We start from the raw sequence: 22,126 nt of genomic DNA on the forward strand, positions 1-22,126 counted from the left end.
CCGCGCCCTCGCAGGAGTCTCCGAGTCATTAAGCCGCCGTAATTGCCGACGGAGGGTCGTCCAGCTATCGGCCTCAATAACCATAAATACAGAAATGTGAGAAACTAGCCCAGCCCCCGGAGTTTTTATTGCCCGCCGACTTGACTGCACTTTCACTTGATTTGGTTGTGTCAAAAGTTGTGGGGCCACTCAATCGGGGATTGTTTATGGTTTTGCGTTATAAGGTTATAATATTCCCCCGCCGTCGGCCGCTCATTTCCGCCGGCTCTTCTGGAGGGGAAATGACATTTTTCTACGGCCCAACTTTCGCCAACTGACATATATCACCTCGAAATGCGGAGAGATGCTCGGCCCAAATGTTCCACATATCCGCCTTTGGTTTTTCCCCTTGACTGGCCGCTGGAAAATGCTGGGGATAAGTCGATTATATGCGGAAATGAAAGCCCATAAAAATCCTTTCCTACGGTGATTAGTTAACATATTTTTATTCTCCTCGTCGGGCGCCAGTGGCACGGGTCGGCGATGTGCGGGCAAAGGGGAAGCAATTATTTATGAGAAATATTATTTATTATTTATTACTCTTGTTGTTGTGGTGCCGCCTTTGTGAGTGTCCTCTACGGAACTGCTGTGGCACTGAGGTTGAGGTCCATTAAATTTTCCCTGCTCGTCCATTTATGAGCAATGCATACGAAAGGAGGGTCTCGGGTTTTTAGATTGGTTTGCCAACGTCCTCGGTGCATACGCAAAAGTGTGTTTATTTTGTGTTGGTGGGGGGACAAAGAAATTGAAAATGCTTCCAGAGATTTTTAAGGGAATATTTAAATTTTTGCCTCACCTTAGATTGATTTTGAGGCCACTCGTTCAATTAGGACTCCAAGGAAAACCTCAAGAGGAAGGCGGCCGCTTCTGGGGAAAATGAAAATGTTGCGCCACCAATTCGGGGGAAATTACCGCGCAAAAGTGGAATAATTTAAAATTAGGCAAGTCGAAAAAGTATATCAATTACGGGCTAATTTCCATAACTTGGCAGCAAGCAAATGGGCTACCCAGAAATGCAACCGCAGCCTGACATCGCTGACAAATAAGGCGCATCAATCAAAGGACCCTCAACGTTCTTCCGCCCGTCGCGTGTTGGAAACCAATCAAAATTCAATTTCTGAACGCAATCCGGTCTCTCCATTAAAATCGAAATTCGCAAATGATGCGCGTAATCAAGTGAGCTGTGGCCAACCGGGTTCCCAGGCTGCCGAATCGACCTTTCCGATGGGTTAATTCGCCAAACCGTCGTCCGCCGGTGACAATTGAGAAATAGCCGCTGCCAAAACATGTTTGCAAACATTGTAACCCCCTGGTCCTTGCACTTTTCCATTTCCCCTTGCTGTGGCTGCCGAGGCGTATCAATAAATCCATTTAAAATTGCGTGCAGGCCGCGTGTGCTCTTCCTGGGACTTTTCGAGTGTTTTGTCATTCGGCTCGTACAATGCAAGGGGAATTATGGCTGCTTAGGGCCCGGCGCACACCGTGTGATATTGAAAATAAATTGGCAGCGACAGGGAAACAAAAGCGCCAAAAAGACGTCACCAATTGACATCGATCCTGGTGCCGGTTTCTGTTATTCTGCCCGGCTAATACCAGCAACCCTCGGTTTAAAATGCAAAATCTGAAAATCAAAGTAAATCAATTTCAGCTGCAAAAGCACGTCCGCCACCCCTCCTCCGAGATGTTTCCCCTTCACTAAGTCGGCCAATAAATCAAATTGCGAATTTTTCCGTTGCCGAGAATATTATGCGCATATGTGAGGAGCCGGAGGATTTTTCTAGGATGCAGGACATCCACTTCTGTCGCCCTCTTCAGCCTTCTTCTCATTGTAATTTGTGCAAAATCCCTCAAATCCTGCACATTTATCAAGCATATTTGCCCATAAATCAGCTCGCATGCGTGCAGATGAGGTGGTGTATCCAAATTTTTGTAGGGGGAGTGGCGCCCACAGCCCGCCGGAACTTAATGTTTTAAAATGGCCCATAAAATCACCGCCAGCTATGTCTAATTTGCACATTTTCACTATTTTCTCAAAATTTCCCCCGCCATCCGACTTTCTCCTTCCGCCGCAGCCATTGTTCTCGATTTTTTAATGTGGTTATTTATGCGAGCTGTTTATGATTTTATGTGCTTTCTATGCTAAGTAGATCGACGAGGTCTAGGTGACGTCATTTATCATCCTCAATGACTTGGGGGCGTGGCGGGAAAACTTCGGCGATAAACCAAACCGCTTGTGGATAATTATGAATTATTATCTGGCTGAGAAGCCATCGAGATTATCGGGAAATCAGAGCTTTTAATTGAGAGGAGACCCCACGTGCCTTGGCCATAAAAAGGCTTACAGTCTTAGAACTTAACTTATAAGAGAGGAAACACTTAAACTTCAGATCATCGAACTACAATTTTAAAGGTTAACGAAGCCTTAGAGATTTTCTCTTCTGTGCAAACAAATTTTAAACACATCCAGTGATTTATAGAAAAGAAGAAGAATTCTCAATAAATTATATTTTATTCTAAGTAAAATAGTCACTCTCGTTAGGATAAATTTAAGTTCTGCAACTCAGCTACAAATCTTTTTAAAAGAACTGCCTTTGTGAGCCATGCGAGTTTTGAAAGCCCAACTTGTGGCTAATTTGCGTTTAATCTTTCAAGCATCTGCTGAACTTTCGCCAAGAAAGAAATGTCTGGGCAAACTTTTATCCAAACGACAACATTTTTTGGCTGTCTGGGGGAAAATGCTTTCAATTATTTAGGGAAAATGCAAACGTCCGACTATAGATGGCACATTACACATTACATTCATAGATATATATTTAGATAAGTATTTACGACTCGCCCGTCATGTTGTCAATAACAATTTGGCAATGACACAGGCATCCTGTGCCGGAGAAAAAACCCCCAAGGACAACCCCTTCGCCGTTCTGGGAGGACCAGCTCGAAAGACGTCGCAACAAATCGCTGCAAATTACATTCATAAAATTTTATCACCCAATATCGGAAATGGATTCCTTGTTCGCCGGACGAACTGCCAGACTAATGGCGAAAGTCTGACCCGACACAGGATCAGGACAGCATCTGCGTGAAAGCCGAGGGCGGCGATGGTTGAGTAAAGGGGTCTCTCGATGGTCATAAGCACTCATAATTTCATTATTATAGAGTGCCAAGTGTAGGGAAATGGGCCATTTGGGTGGCCATCCTCGGTTGATGGAATTTTAAGGTGCCGTAACTAATGTCGACCAACTGTGAGCTGCGAACTGCCACTAATTAGTCGGAATTACTGGGCTAATTTCACTGGGAATCCATCATTGCCAAGGCGATGAAATATATTACCGGATGGAAACTACGCCGGGGGCCAAGGGACGGCATTCAATCATGCCAACTGTTGCCATCACTCGGGCTCAATCAGTCCGAGTCTCGAGCTCTAGTTTCCCGGGGAAACGGAAGGGTAAGTTATAAATGAGAACGAGGTCCTCGGATTACATAACGCCAGAACGCCCTTTCCATGTCCCTTTTCGGTCAGTTTGGTCAGCGGTATGGGTCTGGATGGGGTCTAACCGCAGAAGGGTCCTGAGGATGGGACGTGTGTGACCGCAAAACGGCTTTTAGGGCTGCCCACACAGATTGGATCTTGGCCCTGGGCAACCAGTTGATTACTGGACTGCGGATTAATCAGCCATACACTCGTCATCCGTCCCGTTGACTTGCACATTTGATTTCGGGGGAGTATCCTTTTAATTGCCCGGCAAAATGCCGGGCTGGGGAATAAATCTATGCCTGCTACACTTAAAAGACTTCTGCAAATTACTACTTTCAATCATTGCCCTTGCCGGACAAAGAAAAACACAAAGAAATCTATCAAGACCATAACCAATGAGTACTCACCCCTCGATGTTACAGGGTATGTCATGAAAACCATATACCATTTAGTCTTAAAATCACAGGTTTTTTAAATCACCTATAAATGTGCCTGAAAGTATGCAGCCATATATTTTAAATAGATAAGCTATTGCATACTTCTAGACACCTTTTTATAAATCAAAGTTTTATTGAACAATTCTAATTTTAGATACCCTAGAGATTTAATTATATTTTACCATGCGCTGCAAGTAGTATCTCAAGGATATCAAATATTCCACCAACAGTCCTTGCTAATCCTCCCCTGAACACGCGGCCATAAATTACAGAAATTTGCCACATAAATCAAGGATGAAAGGACGGCCACAAGGAGTCGCATATTGGCAGCATATAAACTTTTCACTTTTCAATATTTGCTCGGACAACATCTTTTGTCATCTGGCCCTAACTACAACTGGGCGGGTGGATTTATGTGTTTGATTTGTTTGACATATTGAAGTGGTCAAGCGGAGAAGGGAGTTACCAAAGTGAGGGGGCGTGTCCGGCCCAGGAAAAGTGGTCCAAAGTTAATTGATTAACGACACGAACAGTTGAAAAGTGGAACATTTTGACAAGGGGAAAGGAAGCCTTGTAGGAAAAACTTGTTTATCTGTCGGCACAGAATTTCCTAGAGAGATTTGTACAATTTCCACACTGATTTGTGGCCTTTGTTCGGGTCAAATTGTCCGGCATTGTAGTCCGTAAAATGTCATGCGGTGAGTTCAAGGCATTTTCTTTGTTGCAAATTGATTGGAATTTTACGAGAACCGAGTACCTGGCTTCCATCTAGGGTTTCCCGTGGTCAAGCCTTTGGTTGTTCTATATTTCGGCCCGGGGGTGGACTTACCCCCACATAATCCTCCCCTTATCGCTGTCATTCAACTATCCACTTATACTTATTTATGCTTTTAATAAGCAACATGACATGCTGCAAATGTCAAACCTCGGCTGTCATTCAAATGTAGCCAATGTATAGGGTACCACGTGCCCTCCACTTCCTCATTTTCCGGGCACAGGATGCGCTTGATTACTTGACATCTCGCCTGGTGTATCCATGTATTAATGAAGGAAATAAATTTAATTTCGGCAATTAATGCCTGCCTCGGTCCACTGGGGGTCCTTTGGCGAAGGTCCTTTGGCGAAAGTCCTTGGGCATCAGATGTCAGCACTCTACTGCTCACAATCTCTGGGTTTATGTTTATCATTATTGACTCGTGAATAGTTTCCCCCGCGTTTCGTAATCAAATATCGTGTGTAGCTGCTCCTTTCACTTTCTCCGCTAGTAAATTTTCGCAAATTGCAATAAAAGCGAGGGAAAATGGAGCGGGGGTAACGACTTTCCCCGAGGGTGGACCTTGCTTAGTCATCATACTCATTTCATCGCCGAAGCTCCCATCATCGTTCGGATGATTGTCATCATTGGTGCGCCATTGTCTTGGCCCCGGGCGGCTTATTGGATTCCTCGAGTGATACTTTAAGGCTCTTTGCGAAGCGCTTTCGAGGAGTTCCAGTTGCCTTCCTCCAGCAGCTGTCCAGGGTCACTCCCATTAGAAGATTTCTAGTTTGGAGTGCTTGTACAGGAAAAAATTATATTCATAATCAAAATTTCTAACAAAGGTTCTGAAAAGTATGCAATAATATTGATTCCTGCGAAAGACAGCATACTTTTTGACACCTTTACAAAATGTGTTAAAATAAATCGTTGTTTGATGTAAATTATGTTTGAATCTGTAAAATTTATTAATTCCAAATAAATTTAGAACTCTAGAATAATATTTCCCAGTGCAAGCATTGAAAAGTGGTTTAAAAGTTGCCAAACTGAGGCGTTTCTTTGTTCCAGGCCCACTTCAAAGGACCTTAAACCTGTCAGACCGGCTCTCTTGTCTTTGCGAGGACACGAGGTGTGAAATCCCCTGCTCACACTCACTCCCAATTAGCGAATCAAAGAGCACCCAACCTCAAAGGGAAGCGCTGGAAAGTCTGCTATATGTAATAACCTGATTAGAGATTAGCAGGAAGCTCGCGGCACTGGGGCTTAATTAAATGCTACCTGGGAAAACGGGAAAATGAAAGAAACCACATGTGAAAGTGAAGCCACACAAAGGAGCAACAATTTCCATTTTCCCCGTCGCGGTTTCCCACTGCTTTTCCCGGCGCTTTTCCAACGCCCGCGGCCAAAGGATAATGTTGCTGGTCCTTTTCTCGTATCCATTACACTCGACTGGCGATGACCAGGGGTGTTCCGATGAGATGACTCCGAGGGGTGGACGGTCCGGCGATTAGTTGAGTCCATCAATGGCACATCAAACTGTCCGGCAATAACAACAATGGAACCATTCAATCAGCGCGCATAAAAACATAAAGAGATTTTAATTTTTTGATTATGCGATGTGTGCGTGTCCTGCTTTTCCCTCGGGTGGAACGCTCTCTCCTCGCCTTTGTGGAAATCGTTAATCAATGAACTCCATGCGTGTGCCGAGAAGGGTCTTTCCCCTGGTCACTCCGTCTCAGATGATGTGTGCGCTTAGCATAGTAAAAAAGAAGGAACTCAACATCGATGAGTAGTTGGCCGGAAAAACCAAGTTGATTAAATTTCAATGTTGATGTCGTGCCAGGACTGAGGAACTAGACACGGACTTGGACCCTTGGCCTTCCTTCTAATGCGGCGTAATTTCGATTTAAGTAATTTCCTTCTTTAGCATTCGTGCATGGGCCTGTGATACGTATACATGGCATTCGGATCTGGCGGAGCAAACCGATAATTGGAGTCAATCAAAGGGAATGGCGTGAGTGGGAAATGGAACTTGATTAGTAACAGTTCACTAGGACTGCAATTAGGAACTTGGACCTTAGAGCGGCCTGTGCTATTACTTCTTCAGGGGGATACCTTAATTTAGCCGAGCCCAATGGGTAATAGTTTAATTGGAATGGTCTAGGGACTTAGCTCTCAAGGAGAATCCATCATTAGATACGATCGTCATAAGTATTCTTAGTAAGACTCTTTTTATTGAATGTGTTTGCTTACTATTTCATAATGATATTTCATATATTCCAATGGCAGTGTTCTTCTAAATGGAAGAACCCTGAATAGCCAAATGTTTCGACCCTATAAATGGATTGGTTTATCAAACGTCTCCTCATTGTTCTCCCCCCGAGAGCTCTACGTGTTGGTCCTCCTCCTTCCGCCCAATTAAACATTTGAATGCAATTTAGAGAATCCTTCTCCCGACCAACAACAAAAGACAAATCATTCCCATTAATTCCGCACTCGTGGAATGTTTCATTACCAGTTACAAGCGGCACTTTCGGATACTCCATGTGTGCCTTCTTTTGTGAGGATGCGAATGGATTTGGCTCTGAAGATGGAGAGCACCCTGCTTACTTTTAATTTGCCTGCCCTGCCTTATTACGTTCATTCATATGCAAATCGCTGGACTGTAACACAAGCACAACAACAACAAGGCCGTGAAGAGGGAAAAGTCACTGGAGATGGAAAAGCAGATGGAACGGGAAAAGGCTGAGGAAATGGAAAGAGGCTGCTCTCATTGTTCGCCATTCGCTGTGAGCGATTAAAAGAAAACTGCGGAAGACACTGCCAGAAAAAGTGGAAAAAGCTCTCAAATCATTCTGAAATGATTTTTATTTAAGGATAACTAAATTAACTTAATAATAAAAGGAGGTAACTCTACCATCCCTAAGTTAAACCAATGTAAGGAAAATATTGAAAGCTTTAAAATTAGTAGTCAAATCTGAAAATATTTTAAAAATTCTACCTTAAATTTTATAAACAAAATTTCAAATATTATTCGTTTTGATTTTCCAAAGTGCATTCTTGGCATGTGAGTTGGGATCGAGAGGCGTCTTAAAGGAGTCTGCGGAGCAGGGGATTTTCACCTCGTAACCCAAAAATTGCGCCAGGGATGTTGGTGTTTGATGTATTCGGCGACTTTTCGTCTCCCACCCCTGCAGGCCCATTGAAATGGCCTTATGGGGTGGGTCCGCACTGTCTGTGCCGTATTGTACCTTCCACATACCATATCCCATATCAAATTTAAACGAATCGCTTCCGCTTAGCGCGACTGCCCGGAGTTAGGGTTATGTGCATTATAATTTTCCAACATCAATTCGAAGTCCAAATTGTATCGTTTCCATTTCCTCGTCTTCCCCCGTTTCCATTTTTCCCTATTTTCCGTGATTATTGTTTTGCATTTCCTTTGTTTGGCGAAACAATTAATGTTATTTGCATAGTTGGTGGGTTGCCCAAATGTTTTCGGGATCGCTGGGATGGGTTTGGTTTGGGTTTGGATAAGGACAAGGTCCGCATGTGGTCCAATTTGGAACGTTTTGTATCTGAAGTCCCGCCTGCGGCTCTTCTAACCTTTCTCCCTCCTCGTTAACTGGTCTTTTCGGCTTTGTCCGACCCGGCTATCAAATTGTATTTGACTTTCCAAATCTGTTGAGCGGTAGGGGGAAAAATTCCTCCAAGTGTCTGACTGACAGGCTCAAGAGGTCCTTTCGCCCCGATTTTCCCAATTCACCGCATTATCTCGAGTGCTGCGTGCTAATGTGCAAAAACTGTCCATGTTGAGCAACTTCAACTTTGGCAACCTCTTCAAGGAGGTAAAAAATGGGAGTATAAGGGGAAAACCTCTTGAAACCTTGGGAAACTTGCAAGTGTTTCTCCTTACCCTCATATGTGGCATTTCCTGCTCACCTTATTTATTTATTTCGCTGCCCAAATTACACGAATTTGTCATCTTGGTACAGTCGCGAACACGCTGTGAAAACCACCCCACCCTTCTCCGTCTGACATTCACATATGTCGCTGTTTGTTCAGCCACACCCACCAAATGAAAAAAATGCCCTCAGGGCGGTGGTTTGTTTGCTCAGCGGCTGAAAAGTTCAATTAGAAAAAAGTTACAAAATGCTTGTAATTAAGTTTCACTTTTCGTATGCAAATGCGCCTTCCTTTGTGTAATTGGAATTAAATATTCCTTTATCGAAGGACCTTAAAGTGCCCTGGAGGGCTGACCCACTGCCCGATATAATAACATTCTTTCCTTTAAATAAAGTGTAACTTTTCATCAGGTTTTACAAATAAAATTCTTTACATTCTAAAGAAAGTCTCTTATCCAATTTTCCACCGAGAGAACATTTTTGAACCCACACTTAATTTTCAAAACCTTAATCCCCCAAAAAATTATAACCGGAAGGAAATGGAGCGACTGCTTGATTTTGCTATAACATTCTGTTTGTGCTGTGATTTCTCAACAGCTTGTTGCTAATTTTTAATAAACATTGAACGCGGGTTCAAGTGCCAGATTTTCGCGAGGGTTGCCAAAGGCCTATGCAAATTTGCGAATAATAATTTTCGCATAAAGCGAAAGTCATCATTTGCTCGCCTCACGTGCGCCATTATTATTTTGCTGGAATAAAAAAACCCGTGATGACGATGATTATTATCGCGAGACAGTTTTCCCATTACAGAGCGATTATGATGATGGCATGCGATGGATATTGGACTCCGAACTCTGATTTTATTTACTCTTAATTTGGAGGTCACGTGCGCGGAACGACTTTATTATTATTCAAGTGGGTACAGTCCCGAATTTGGCTTTACACTTTCCTAGCGAATTTGGTTGCATATTTATGGGGATGTGCTGTCTCTACATCAAGTGTAGAAATGTGAATAACCAAGCGGTCTGAACTATTAGTTTACAATTTTAAAGATTTTTTTGCAATCTGGATAATTTGAATACCGATTTCAAAGTGGCATACCTCTTTGAATTTGTGGTTTATTTCTCTGTTTATCTACATTCAAATATTTCTTTAAAACGAGAGTTAAATTTTTAGCCCATTTCCATGTCCAGATTTTTGGTATTCCAATGCCTTTCACAATGGAAGCCAAAAACCGAACTTCAAACTTGGATAACTTGGGTGATTGAATTCCGATTTTGATGTGGGATACCTCTATGAGTTTGTGGCTTAATTCTCTTATTATCTACATTAAAACCATTCTTTAACACGGGGGTCCAATTTTTAGCCCATTTTCATGTCCAGATTTTTGGTATTCCAATGCCTTTCACAATGGAAGCCAAAAACCGAACTTCAAACTTGTATAACTTGGGTGATTGAATTCCGATTTTGATGTGGGATACCTCTATGAGTTTGTGGCTTAATTCTCTTATTATCTACATTAAAACCATTCTTTAACACGGGGGTCCAATTTTTAGCCCATTTTCATGTCCAGATTTTTGGTATTCCAATGCCTTTCACAATGGGAGCCAAAAACCGAACTTCAAACTAGTATAACTTGGGTGATTGAATCCCGATTTCGATGTGGGATACCTCTATGAGTTTGTGGCTTAATTCTCTGATTATCTACATTAAAACCATCCTTTAACACGGGGGTCCAATTTTTAGCCCATTTTCATGTCCAGATTTTTGGTATTCCAATGCCTTTCACAATGGAAGCCAAAAACCGAACTTCAAACTTGGATAACTTGGGTGATTGAATTCCGATTTTGATGTGGCATACCTCTTTGAATTTGTGGTTTATTTCTCTGTTTATCTACATTCAAATATTTCTTTAAAACGAGAGTCCAATTTTTAGCCCATTTCCATGTCCAGATTTTTGGTATTCCAATGCCTTTCACAATGGAAGCCAAAAACCGAACTTCAAACTTGGATAACTTGGGTGATTGAATTCCGATTTTGATGTGGGATACCTCTTTGAATTTGTAGTTTATTTCTCTGTTTATCTACATTCAAATATTTCTTTAAAACGAGAGTCCAATTTTTAGCCCATTTTCATGTCCAGATTTTTGATATTCCAATGCCTTTCACAATGGAAGCCAAAAACCGAACTTCAAACTTGGATAACTTGGGTGATTGAATTCCGATTTTGATGTGGGATACCTCTTTGAATTTGTAGTTTATTTCTCTGTTTATCTACATTCAAATATTTCTTTAAAACGAGAGTCCAATTTTTAGCCCATTTTCATGTCCAGATTTTTGGTATTCCAATGCCTTTCACAATGGGAGCCAAAAACCGAACTTCAAACTTGGATAACTTGGGTGATTGAATTCCGATTTTGATGTGGCATACCTCTTTGAATTTGTGGTTTATTTCTCTGTTTATCTACATTCAAATATTTCTTTAAAACGAGAGTCCAATTTTTAGCCCATTTCCATGTCCAGATTTTTGGTATTCCAATGCCTTTCACAATGGAAGCCAAAAACCGAACTTCAAACTTGGATAACTTGGGTGATTGAATTCCGATTTTGATGTGGGATACCTCTTTGAATTTGTAGTTTATTTTTCTGTTTATCTACATTCAAATATTTCTTTAAAACGAGAGTCCAATTTTTAGCCCATTTTCATGTCCAGATTTTTGATATTCCAATGCCTTTCACAATGGAAGCCAAAAACCGAACTTCAAACTTGGATAACTTGGGTGATTGAATTCCGATTTTGATGTGGGATACCTCTTTGAATTTGTAGTTTATTTCTCTGTTTATCTACATTCAAATATTTCTTTAAAACGAGAGTCCAATTTTTAACCCATTTTCATGTCCAGATTTTTGGTATTCCAATGCCTTTCACAATGGAAGCCAAAAACCGAACTTCAAACTTGGATAACTTGGGTGATTGAATTCCGATTTTGATGTGGGATACCTCTATGGGTTTGTGGCTTAATTCTCTGATTATCTACATTAAAACCATTCTTTAACACGGGGGTCCAATTTTTAACCCATTTTCTTGTCCAGATTTTTTGGTTAGGACTTGTATAACTTGGGTAATTCGATCCAGATTTTAAAGTGGCATACCTCTATGAGTTGCTGGTTGAATTCTCTAATGTGGCTCCAAGATTTAAGGTGCACTGGAAAAGTCGATGTGAATAATAGCTGGTAAAATATTTTTTATTTATCTTAACTTAATTTTTGTATTAAAGTGGCATAATTTTAGTGTTTCTTTCGACGATGATTTCGAGTTCTTCTGCCCAAGTGGTCCGTTTGTCTGCGTACACCAAAACTCGATCTGTTCAGGCGGTTCTTCGAAGAGTAATCAGCCTGTCAGATAGAATAAAATACTAATATAGCATCGACTTAGATTTAAGCATTTAAATTTACCTCAAAATAAATATTTGGAAAAGTTGTGGTTGAGGAGACATTTTCTATCTGCTTGAGGAAATTCTTAAGACTGGAGTTATATACGTGTCTGTAAATACCTACCTTATCTTTAAATGCTCTGTGTAGAAAAGGCTCAGTGTTGCTGTAGTAAATATTTCTTTCAGATAGTTTTGTGTTAGCGTAGGTATTTTTCTTAGAATAAAAAGAGTATATTAAGATATAAGATTTATAAATATGTTATTTTTTGTCTTACCTCTGGGGACTGAGTGTCCTGTCCGTCAATCATTACAAATCCGCAAAATAAAAAAAACAGCAGACCGCTTTGCATTACGACCCATTTACTTGAGCTGCACATTTTGAGTGATAGTTGCAGCTCGCATTATACGCTTCTTATGAATGAACGACAATGCAGTTGAGATATCAATACTACGTCTTTATGTAAATGCTTCTATTCTGATAGGAGGGAAATGCCCTCTCTCTGCGGACAATCCATTAACTAATGAAAGCGATCCGGATACTTTGCCATTTTTATTTTCATTTCCCTCTTTTTCGCATTTTAATTTCATTGAGTTTATACAACAATTTGGCCCAAATGCTGGCAGTTACCCTTGCTGTATATTCAGGCTTTCGGGGGTTTGAGGGGCTCTGAGCACCCCTAGGGCTCATGCAAAAATTCAAAGGACGAAGGATATGTGTCCTGAGACGCACTTGGCAGTGACATTTAATGGCATGTCAACGTCTGTGTGGCACGTTGGCATTTATTGATACGTCGCTCAGTTAACAAGTCGATAAAGTTTTATAGTCCATGGGGTCTCAGCTGCCGATAAATGGAAATGGAAATGCAATTGCCAGTTTTATACGATGGGAGGAAAGAAGGAAAAAGCTTTGTTCTACCTGGAAACCCCTTCTTCCGCCGCCATATGGCTAATTTTCCAGCCTGCCTTCTAATTTCCCACTCTTCACAAAAACAAACTTTTCACAGAGCGCAGCCCAATGCAATTATCAAACTTCCGAGGGGTTGCCTTCTGGTAAATTGATTAGAAGACTTTCCTCCGCTCCCGCTTTTCACTCTTTTGTGATATTTTCCAGGTCCTTGGACCCCTGCTAAAGTAGCTCAAATTGACTTCATAATTGCCGGCTGGGCGTGGCCATAACCGAGTTACTACGCCCAGTTGGCCATTCAATGCGGTTGCCAGTCGGTCGATGTTTTGATTGACACGGGAATTGCCGGCCCGGCAACTGTGCAGATTAGCTTTAGGGTCAAATAATATTTTATATAAATATATGGTTTGATATTTAATTCAATTTTAGCGAGCGTTAATACCTTTTTCGAACATTATGCACTGTATCTTTAATAGAAACTGATTTAAAACGCAAAAACAGACTTATGCGTTGCAGACAAACCGGGGAAAGAGTGCCAGTGCGAATGATAAGTGATATATGTTTAATAAAAATGAATATAAATATACATAGAATATAAATATTCAGTTCAAGGTTACGATAAATGTGTTCCATGTTTATGTGAGAAATTACAGACTGTTGCAGTTCAAAACACCTTTTTCCAAAATACTTTCTTAACTCCTACCTATTATATTTATTCCAATTCTTAATTTAAAACCAAAATATCAGTACACCATTAAAGAAGCCTCTTTGTTGGGGTAGTCACCCTAAGTTCCTATTGAAAACCGGTTATCATCTCACCCATTTTCTGGCCGACCGTTCCGCGAAAAGCCCTGCGTTTCAATGTCATTCATGTTTGCCAATTCCCATATCTATTTCGGCCGGCTGAGCGTTTGTATCTGCGAGTGGGTATGGGTATCTGTATCTGTATCCGCATATGTGGTTCAAGGTTAACCGAAAAAAATCGCCAAAAAGCCGATAATGAGCTGCACAAGCATAGGTATGAATGGCTGTGGAACGGGACCGGCGCCCCAAAGTCTTGGATCTGGGATCTGGTTTTCGAGCAGGTGTCGTCGCCAGCTGATAAACATCATGAATATTAATGCACACATCATAATCACCGCTTGGGGGCATTAAATCAAATGCAGCCCGTCGAAAGAGTCAAGTTCACTTTCACTCCATGACGCACTGATGAGCAGTCACCCCTCCCCATGGTGTGCCCCGCGAGTTTTGGACTTCGGTTCATTCGATTTCTTGCTCGATTTGTTCGACTCGCCCGTTTTTGGCCAATTTTGGTCAGTGGCCCACTGGCACTTGGCCACGACACCTGCGCACCGCATACAAATGGCCAGCGGATCGGCTCTTTTCTGGGCTTCTGGCTATTTTGGGACCCAAAGCAGACCTGATGAATGGCCTGGCTTCGATTTGGGCAGCGATTTGGCTGAGTTTTGGATGGGCTGCCGTGCGGCTCTTGGCTTTTGGCAGCCATTGCATCACTGGGCCATTTGTTTTTCACCTTGTATCTCGTATTTGTATCTTTCCTTTGAGCCACGTTTTGAGTGCACGCGAACGGCGGGTGAAAGCAAAGTGTGGCAATCAATGACGACATCAAGCCGAGGACCACTGCACCAGCGGGTTTGACCAGCGGCCCGAGCGGGCGAACAGCTGACCAGATCGATAAGCAGCCAATAAGTGCACTCGAAAAAATTAGGGGGCCCAGATAAAAGCTGCTTTAAATAAAAAATTATAGCTTACCTAAAGATACAAGTTTCATGAGGTTTAAATTTAACAATAGGATTGCAGCAAAATATTTACTTGACATAATTGTTAATAATACTTAATGACAAGATTTAAATTAAAATAAAACTTGTTTTTAAGACAAAAACAATTTTCTGATTGAGTGCGACTATTTTATTTCGGTCAAAATAATGCCGTGATACAACATCACACTTTTTATAAAAAGCACTTTTCCAACTTTTAATGAATGAAAAAAAAAAACTGAAACATTTTTTACTGTTTTTGGTCATAGCTTATACTTTTATTACACGATTTCCCGGCTGAGTCAGCAGTACCTCATAATCGTTAGCAACTTTTTCACCCTCCCCGCTCGCCTTTCAACTAAACCCAACAGCAGGGGTAAATATTCAGTAGTTTATTTAAATAGAAACATGTTTTTCAGACTTTTGTTAGCGAGAACTCGCATTCCGCACTCATTCACATACACGCTTAACCAAATAGTTGATGGCTGTTAGATAATTAGCAAAATATGTACAAATATGGTAGAGGTAAATATATCTGAATCGGAGCCATGCCCCTCAATTAGGCGCCCATTGTTCGTCCCCGCCCGAAAGCAGAAAAAATCTGAGGTGACGTCAAGGCAGCTGGGCCTGCTGCGTCTGTGCCTGGCTCTTTTTCCTCGGCTGCTGCTGCAAAACACTCTCGATCCAATCCGTGTACTCGGCCACGTTGGTGTAGACAGCCGGCTTGCCGGCCATTCCGCACTGGGTGAACCCGTAGCTGACCACCCCGTGGGCCACCCACCGCGAGTGCTGCCGGTCGAAGTACATCAGAGGTCCTCCGGAGTCGCCCGCGCAGGTGTCCTTGGCGAACTCCCCGCCGGCACAGATCTGCTTGGGTCCCAGTCGCACCCCGAAGCCCTCGAGGATCTTGGTGCAGTTCTCGTTGGACACGTAGGGGATGCGGAGCTTCAGTTTTATGGGGCTGTGGATGTTGATGAAGTACTTGTTGACTGCGGAAGGAGAAGGAAACAATAATGTATCTTAAAGATCTGAGATATAAGATGGCCTATTCTTAAAGCACTGATAACATATGTTTTTATCCCATTATTTTTAAGTAACTTTAAAATATGACACTAAAACTTCTGTTTATCATACTTTAAATAAACATCTTCTTCAGTCAGACAATTAAACCTATAGGTACAGATTGTATGAACAGCAGATTTCCGTGTTGAACAAATTATGTGAACTGCGCCTAATGTGGCCGAGGAAAAACCCATTCTTTGGTTATTAAAAACTTCCATTGGCAGAGCAGTAAACAGTGTTATTTATCACTAAATTGGTTCGTGTTCCCCTTAATCAAGCACGCATTGTCTACTTGGATTCAAAACGGAGAAAAGCAAGACAAAGCTGTATGATCAGGTTCCAACCTCCTGTATGATAAGTAATTATATTGTTTTTTAAAGATCAATAACTTATGCTTACCAGACCCAACACTAGTGATATACTCACATAAATCCGTGCGACCCCAACCGGAAACGGAGAACATCTGGCCCTCGGCCAAAGTCAGGGGCTCCGACTTGTTGGGCAAACAGATGGGCATGACGAAGTGGGTGAAGGATACGGGATGCTTCAACCTGATGATGGCTATGTCGTTGTACTTATAGTTCGAGAACTCCTTGTACTCCGGGTGCACATGGATCTTTTCGTAGCCAATATCCAGGGCGGCGTCTGCGCAGCTCAAATAGTTGGGTTCCTCGATGCAGTCGGGTTCGGTTTTCACATTGAACTCGCCCAATCGCACGTGCTTTCTAATCGAAAAGGAAAGTTCTTGTGGAAAACTGGGGTTGTATATTTCAGTTCTACTCACAATCCTCTGCGATCGCGCACTCCTTCGCCCTGAACGCAATGCGCGGCTGTTAGCACATGCCGATCATCTATTAGAGCTCCACTGCAGCCATAGTCATCTAAAAAAATATAGAGAAAATTATAGGGAACTTGAACAAATTACTACGTAATTCCTGGGGTTAAATAGAGTCAATCTTCTAGGAACAAAAATGTGTAGTACTGCTGGTACTCCCATCTGTTAGGATACTCACTTGAGTTGTAGACGAGCAGGGCCAGCCAAGGATACTCGTCGAGTTCGGCGATCTCGCCTCCGTAGATCCTGTTGGTAACTTGCTTGCCGCACTCGTTCAGCAAATTAAATCCCGAGCTTGGCTCTACGGTTTGAATTCTCCGCTTCAGTTTCTTCCGCTTGAAGCGAGCGGTGACATCCAGAAATCTGCGGTACTCGAATTTGGAGAACTGCAGCACGGGGAAGAGGTACTCCTGGCCATTGGCCGGGCAGCAAACGAGGGACTCATAGGAACCCTCCGCCTCCGAGGCTTGCTGCTCCACCTCGCACTGCACCTTCTTCAGGAAATTCACCTTCTCCGCCGGCAGATTGGTGGCGTTGCGCACCTGAAGATAGGCCTTGCACCGGCTGACCTCCAGGCAAACTCCCCGTTTGCTTTCGTTGGGGATGTCGCACTCCTGGAGGGCCAGGAAGCGGTAGAAGCAGCCGAGGAGTATCCATAGTCGAAGAAGCGAACCGAGCATGGGGCACATATGGTCTCGAATCACAGATACAATATAATACTGCCGATCGACTGGGCAAGAAGAAGCGGCGGCAAAGGCTTACGAACCGAAACTGAATGGCAACGCAGTTTGTATGAGCGGAGTGCCAAAAAGCGAAAAACCGAAGACCCCGAAAAGTCGGAAGAGCCGAAGAAGAAAGACCCCGCCGGCTCTCCGGTCGGCAGTCTTCAGTCGTCAGTCTTCAGTCTACAAAAGCTCCAGCTCAGGTGTCAACAAATGAGCCCGCCCCCGCCCCACTTAGGCGGCGAAAAACGAGTCCAAAAGTGCAGTAGTCGGCAGGTCGACTGATACCGATCGTCCGGATGGTCCGGTTATGATAGCCATTGCATAACCCACTCAGCTGGCCAGCTGGTTTCACTTTCGTTGAAGGTGAGACTCGCGTCGCGGCCCGGACAAAGCTCTGGCTCTGACATGGAGCCCACTTTTGGGGGGCTGTATCGAATTGACAAAGCTCTGGGCCTCGTTTTGGCCAAAGTCCAAGCCAAGCAAGAGACACCTGCCAATACCGGAAGTTTTCTTGTGGTTTTCTACCGCCGTAAAAGCCACCAATTAAAGCGCGGTGGCAATGTCATTGTGGCTCTAGATTGTTGGAGGTGCCGTGTGCTGCTGGGAAATCCAAAGGTTCTTCGCCGCCGGTCACTCACCTTGCTGGGGAGGCTCCAAACTCAAACCCTCTACACAACTGGTTAAGAATAGTGCTTGCTTAAAATTAGGAAATGTTTACAAAAGCTATATATTATTTATTGAACTTATAACTTGGACGTTTTATAATAAAAACGGGCTTATAACAGAACATAACAATAAGAACAATTATAACATTAAGGAAGATTGTATATTTTCTAATAGTTAAGTTATGATATGGCGAAGACAAAGATAATATATTATATATTTGTAGGTATATCTAAAAATTATATAGTTCTTTATAGGCTTTATTTAGGGGCTTTTTAGTTGGTTGATTTTCAGCAAAACAAAGATCTATGTAAAAAGTTGGTTGTATGCCTTAACAAATTAGAAAGAAACTATCTAGGATCTGATATCTGTGTATTTCCTTTTGAACTGCAAAACAGACTCCTGTAATTTGTAGAATATGTTTTTAAAGCATACTTCCAGGAGTTCAAATGCGTTTGACTTTCACAGAGAATTTCTTTTATCCCGCTTATATTAATAAATTAAAAAAATATGCGAAACTATTTTATATTTCGCCTTTCAAGAACCTATCTTTGAAGCATAGTCACTTTCCCTCACCAAACTGTAAAAAAAAGACGCTTATAATTTTTCTAAGATTTGTATTTGCATAAAATATAAATATTCCAAGGGACTAATAAAAATCTAAGCTAGTGCTAACTAAGCTAATGATAGTAAAGATCACAATTTTCGCTTTGAGCCTGCGGGGGCTCAGTGGACTCCTCTAGGCCCGCACATTCTGCCGGATCCAGATGTCGTAGGCCGCCACATTCGTGTAGACTCCGGGCCAGTCCTTGAGGCCACACTTGTAGCCAAAGGAGACGATGCCCTCCAGGACCCAGGAGTCGCCGCGGAACCGCATCAGAGGCCCGCCGGAGTCGCCATCGCAGCTGTCCTGGCGGAACTGTCCGCCGGCACAGAGTTGCGTGGGTTCCACGGCGACCTTGATCTGCGCGAACCTCTGGCGACACTTGGCGGGGTCCACATAGCTCAGGGTGACCTTCTGCTTGACGGCACTACGGGCCATCTTCAGGGTGCGACCCCAACCGGCCACGGTGAACTGCTCACCCGGCTGACGGGTCTCTGCCCCCACAGACGAGGGCAGGCAGATGGGGCGAATGTTGTCCGAGTAGCGCACATTGCGCTCCAGGCGGATCAGGCCAATGTCGTGCACTTGGTTGGTGGCCTTCTCGCTGTACCTTTCGTGGACCCGGATCTCCTCGTAGCCCAGGCGCTGGACCTCCGGCGAGCAACTTCCTCCACCCGGGGGGCAATCCACCGCCGTGCGTGTGTCATGCTCGCCCAATCTCACCGAGGCACTGCAAAGAAACGGACAAAAAGCCGAAACAAATTAATGAGCGTTTAAGCCATTAAACACTAGAATTAACCCGCTAATTGGGGCTTGGCCAAATCAAGAGCAGAGCGAATCGAGAACCGCATGCCCCGGCCCAAGCAGGTGAATCACCGAAACAATCTGGTTAGCTGGCTAGCCGCCTAATGAATATTCTTGAAATTAGCCAAGTGTCCGGGCCTGGGGATCCCTTTAACCTCGTTGGCCGATTTTTAGCCGGAGAATGCAGTCGGTTTCTCGGAATTATCGCACAAACAAGCGTGAATAAGCCACTTTCGCCCACTGAGAGAAACTGGATTGGAGAGCAGATCTCAGCATTCGTAATACTCAAACTGGATTCACCGGTGGGCTATTGAACTGCCGCCCATTCATGAATCGGAATCCGTTGGCCAGATCTGTAGTAAACCCCCTAATGCTACAGGCACGAACATCAGCAGTCATTTTTAAGATCTGGTTATTTGGGATCACTTAAGGAGAAGTTTATCTAAAAGGGGCAGGTGACTCGAGTGTTTGTTTGGCGCCTCTAAAAATGTGTATAGATCTGTTAAGGATAGGAAAATTCCCCTCTCTTTGATTAGCGAACTTGCGGTTAGAAAATATCTACATAAGCAAGGCAAAACCGCATTAAGTTTAACTATCTAAATGAAAACAAAGAAGAACTGTTAAGACTCACAACAACCTCTCCAAATCTGGATACACTGGTCTCTGAATAAGTGTTAAATAAAACAAATGTATCAAACCAATTAATTGCCTGATTTGCCTCTCAAAAATAATAATGCTCTAAACTTAGCATAACATAAGAAAACAGAGGTCTCAAAGAACGCACTCGTTACTCTCTATAGAGAGGGTTTACCCCTAAAAGTACTCACAGTGATCCGACCTCCCTCTCGATTCTTCCCGTAAGACAATGGGCTGCCGTGAGGACGTATCTCTGATTGATGAGGGATCCTGCGCAGGCGGTGGACAGGCCATTTCCAGTTCGGCGGCGGTACTCCAGCAGGACCATCCAGGGGAACTCGTTGAGATCGGTGTCCTGGCCATCGTAGATCCTGTTCCTGATGGCCACGCCCCCGCAGCTGGGCGGCTGGGGCAGTAGACTGGAGCCATCACCGGTGGAGGTTTGCTGAATGGAGACTCTCTCCCTGGCAGGCTGGTTATTTTGGCTGCCAAAGCTCCAGGGACGCGATTCTTGTCTGGGGAAAACGAAGCTCTGCGGCCTCTCCTCCTCCCAGTCTCCCCCAAAGCCGTCGTAGTCGGGGAAGGAAGGGGTCCTCCGTTGACTCCTCGCATAGCCCGTGTCCTGAGTGCAGCAGACAAAGGGTCGGTTATCCGCGCCCATTCCACAGGCCGAGTTCTTGATGAAACTCTTCTCGAGATCGCTTAACCTGGCCTTCTGCAACACAGCGTACAGGGTCTGACACTCATTGATGTGCACACAAAGCCCCGGCCTTTGGTTGGGGTTCAGGCATCTGGAATCTGCAGAAGAGATATTGAAAAAAATTACAATCTGGTTCTCCAGGGGATGCCCCGAGGTGCACGCGCCTCCTCACTGACATTCTTGCGGTCGCAGCAGGTGCTCCATTCTACAGATTGATCATGACACACTCAAAGAAACACGAAGGTAATATGTTTGGCCTTGCACTTCTTTGGGAAATTAATGTCTTGGTCTTAAATCTTTAATTTAAATTGTATAACCATAGGTATTTTGAGCTTAACTTTGAAATTCAAGTATTGTAAAATGTAGGACAATCCTTAGGGTATATCATATAAGTATAAGTTCGAAAACTCCTATAAAAAAATATTTACTAAACAAAGCTATAAACGAATAAAAAAGTTGTTTCAAATATTAAATGACTTTGTTTTACACTCAATTGAATTGCAAATCCAGTGATGATTGCCTGGGTAATTTTCCGATGTAATTGGGGATTTAATCCTATTTTCCCGAATGCAATCACAACTTGACCACAATTACAAATCACTTGGCTCGGGGCACTGCCCACTTCGGCTTTTGGCGCGTGCAATTCACCCGGTTAACAGGTTCAACCGGCTCATTTAGAAGTGCACTTGGGCGTTTTCCCCTTGATTTTGGGCATTTTTCAATGCTCAGTGGACCGTTCAGGCCCACTCAACACTCACACTGGGCTCTGGCCTCGTGGGCAATCAGAATGCAAAGAACAGCCGCCACGAACACTTTCATTTTTGCTTGTATTTCCCCAGCTATTAAATCACTTCCGAGTGGTAAGGCATCCAGCTGACCCGTTAAAACAGACTGTGAGATACCTGGAGTTGGTCCGAGCTTTTATAGCCGCAGCTGCTCGGCCTCGTGGACCGAGATCTCTCGATCGGTTCTCGATCGCAGCTCTGTAGAGCGGGCTTATCAATAGAGGGCCTCTGTTCTGCGCTCTGCGGTTAGGTGTTTTAAGTCTAGTGGCTAGTATTAAGAAGTATCTCAAAGATGCGTGTCACTGGGTGACACCGAAGGTTTTCAGTTCCAAAAGTTATGCTCAAGAAAACCTCTCTTTTAGGGTGCAACGAACTTAGGAAAGCCAAGACCTCGAGTCAATGACGCTGGCTAGGAATTCCTGTCCACGTCACAATGTATTTGACGAATAGGAAGCAGTCTAATTCTACCCGAGTTACTCATGCAAGATATATGTTCTAAATGGAATCGTTTTATGACACGTCTAATTCAAGGGTATTTGTATCTGAAGAGGTGCATGCATCCCTTTGGGGGCTTGCCCGTTTGTCA

At 43.4% G+C, this 22,126-nt stretch overlaps 2 protein-coding genes across 5 annotated transcripts; both read right to left on the reverse strand.

Annotated features, from left to right (window-relative positions):
* Window positions 1-11,850: 11,850 nt before the first annotated feature.
* Window positions 11,851-12,443, reverse strand: LOC108025046 (uncharacterized). Of its 4 annotated transcripts, none has more exons than XM_017095301.3 (4): window positions 12,320-12,443; window positions 12,169-12,258; window positions 12,067-12,114; window positions 11,851-12,006 (listed from the first exon to the last, which is right to left on the reverse strand). In XM_017095301.3, the coding sequence occupies exons 1-4, from the start codon at window positions 12,419-12,421 to the stop codon at window positions 11,899-11,901; spliced, it is 348 nt and encodes a 115-aa protein (XP_016950790.2). In that variant the 5' UTR covers window positions 12,422-12,443; the 3' UTR covers window positions 11,851-11,898. The 4 variants fall into 4 exon arrangements, with proteins under 4 accessions (XP_016950790.2, XP_043951592.1, XP_043951591.1 ...); XM_044095657.2 differs by having other exon boundaries at window positions 12,067-12,117; XM_044095656.2 differs by having other exon boundaries at window positions 12,067-12,129.
* Window positions 12,444-15,109: 2,666 nt separating this feature from the next.
* LOC108025045 (uncharacterized) lies at window positions 15,110-21,636 on the reverse strand. Its single transcript, XM_017095300.3, has 7 exons — window positions 21,514-21,636; window positions 20,247-20,853; window positions 18,753-19,345; window positions 16,802-17,380; window positions 16,573-16,669; window positions 16,215-16,513; window positions 15,110-15,715 (listed from the first exon to the last, which is right to left on the reverse strand). The coding sequence occupies exons 1-7, from the start codon at window positions 21,572-21,574 to the stop codon at window positions 15,339-15,341; spliced, it is 2,613 nt and encodes an 870-aa protein (XP_016950789.2). The 5' UTR covers window positions 21,575-21,636; the 3' UTR covers window positions 15,110-15,338.
* Between the last annotated feature and the right edge of the window lie 490 nt (window positions 21,637-22,126).

Source organism: Drosophila biarmipes, chromosome 3R (genome assembly GCF_025231255.1).
Source record: "Drosophila biarmipes strain raj3 chromosome 3R, RU_DBia_V1.1, whole genome shotgun sequence".
In the NCBI taxonomy this organism is placed as follows: Eukaryota; Metazoa; Arthropoda; class Insecta; order Diptera; family Drosophilidae; genus Drosophila; species Drosophila biarmipes.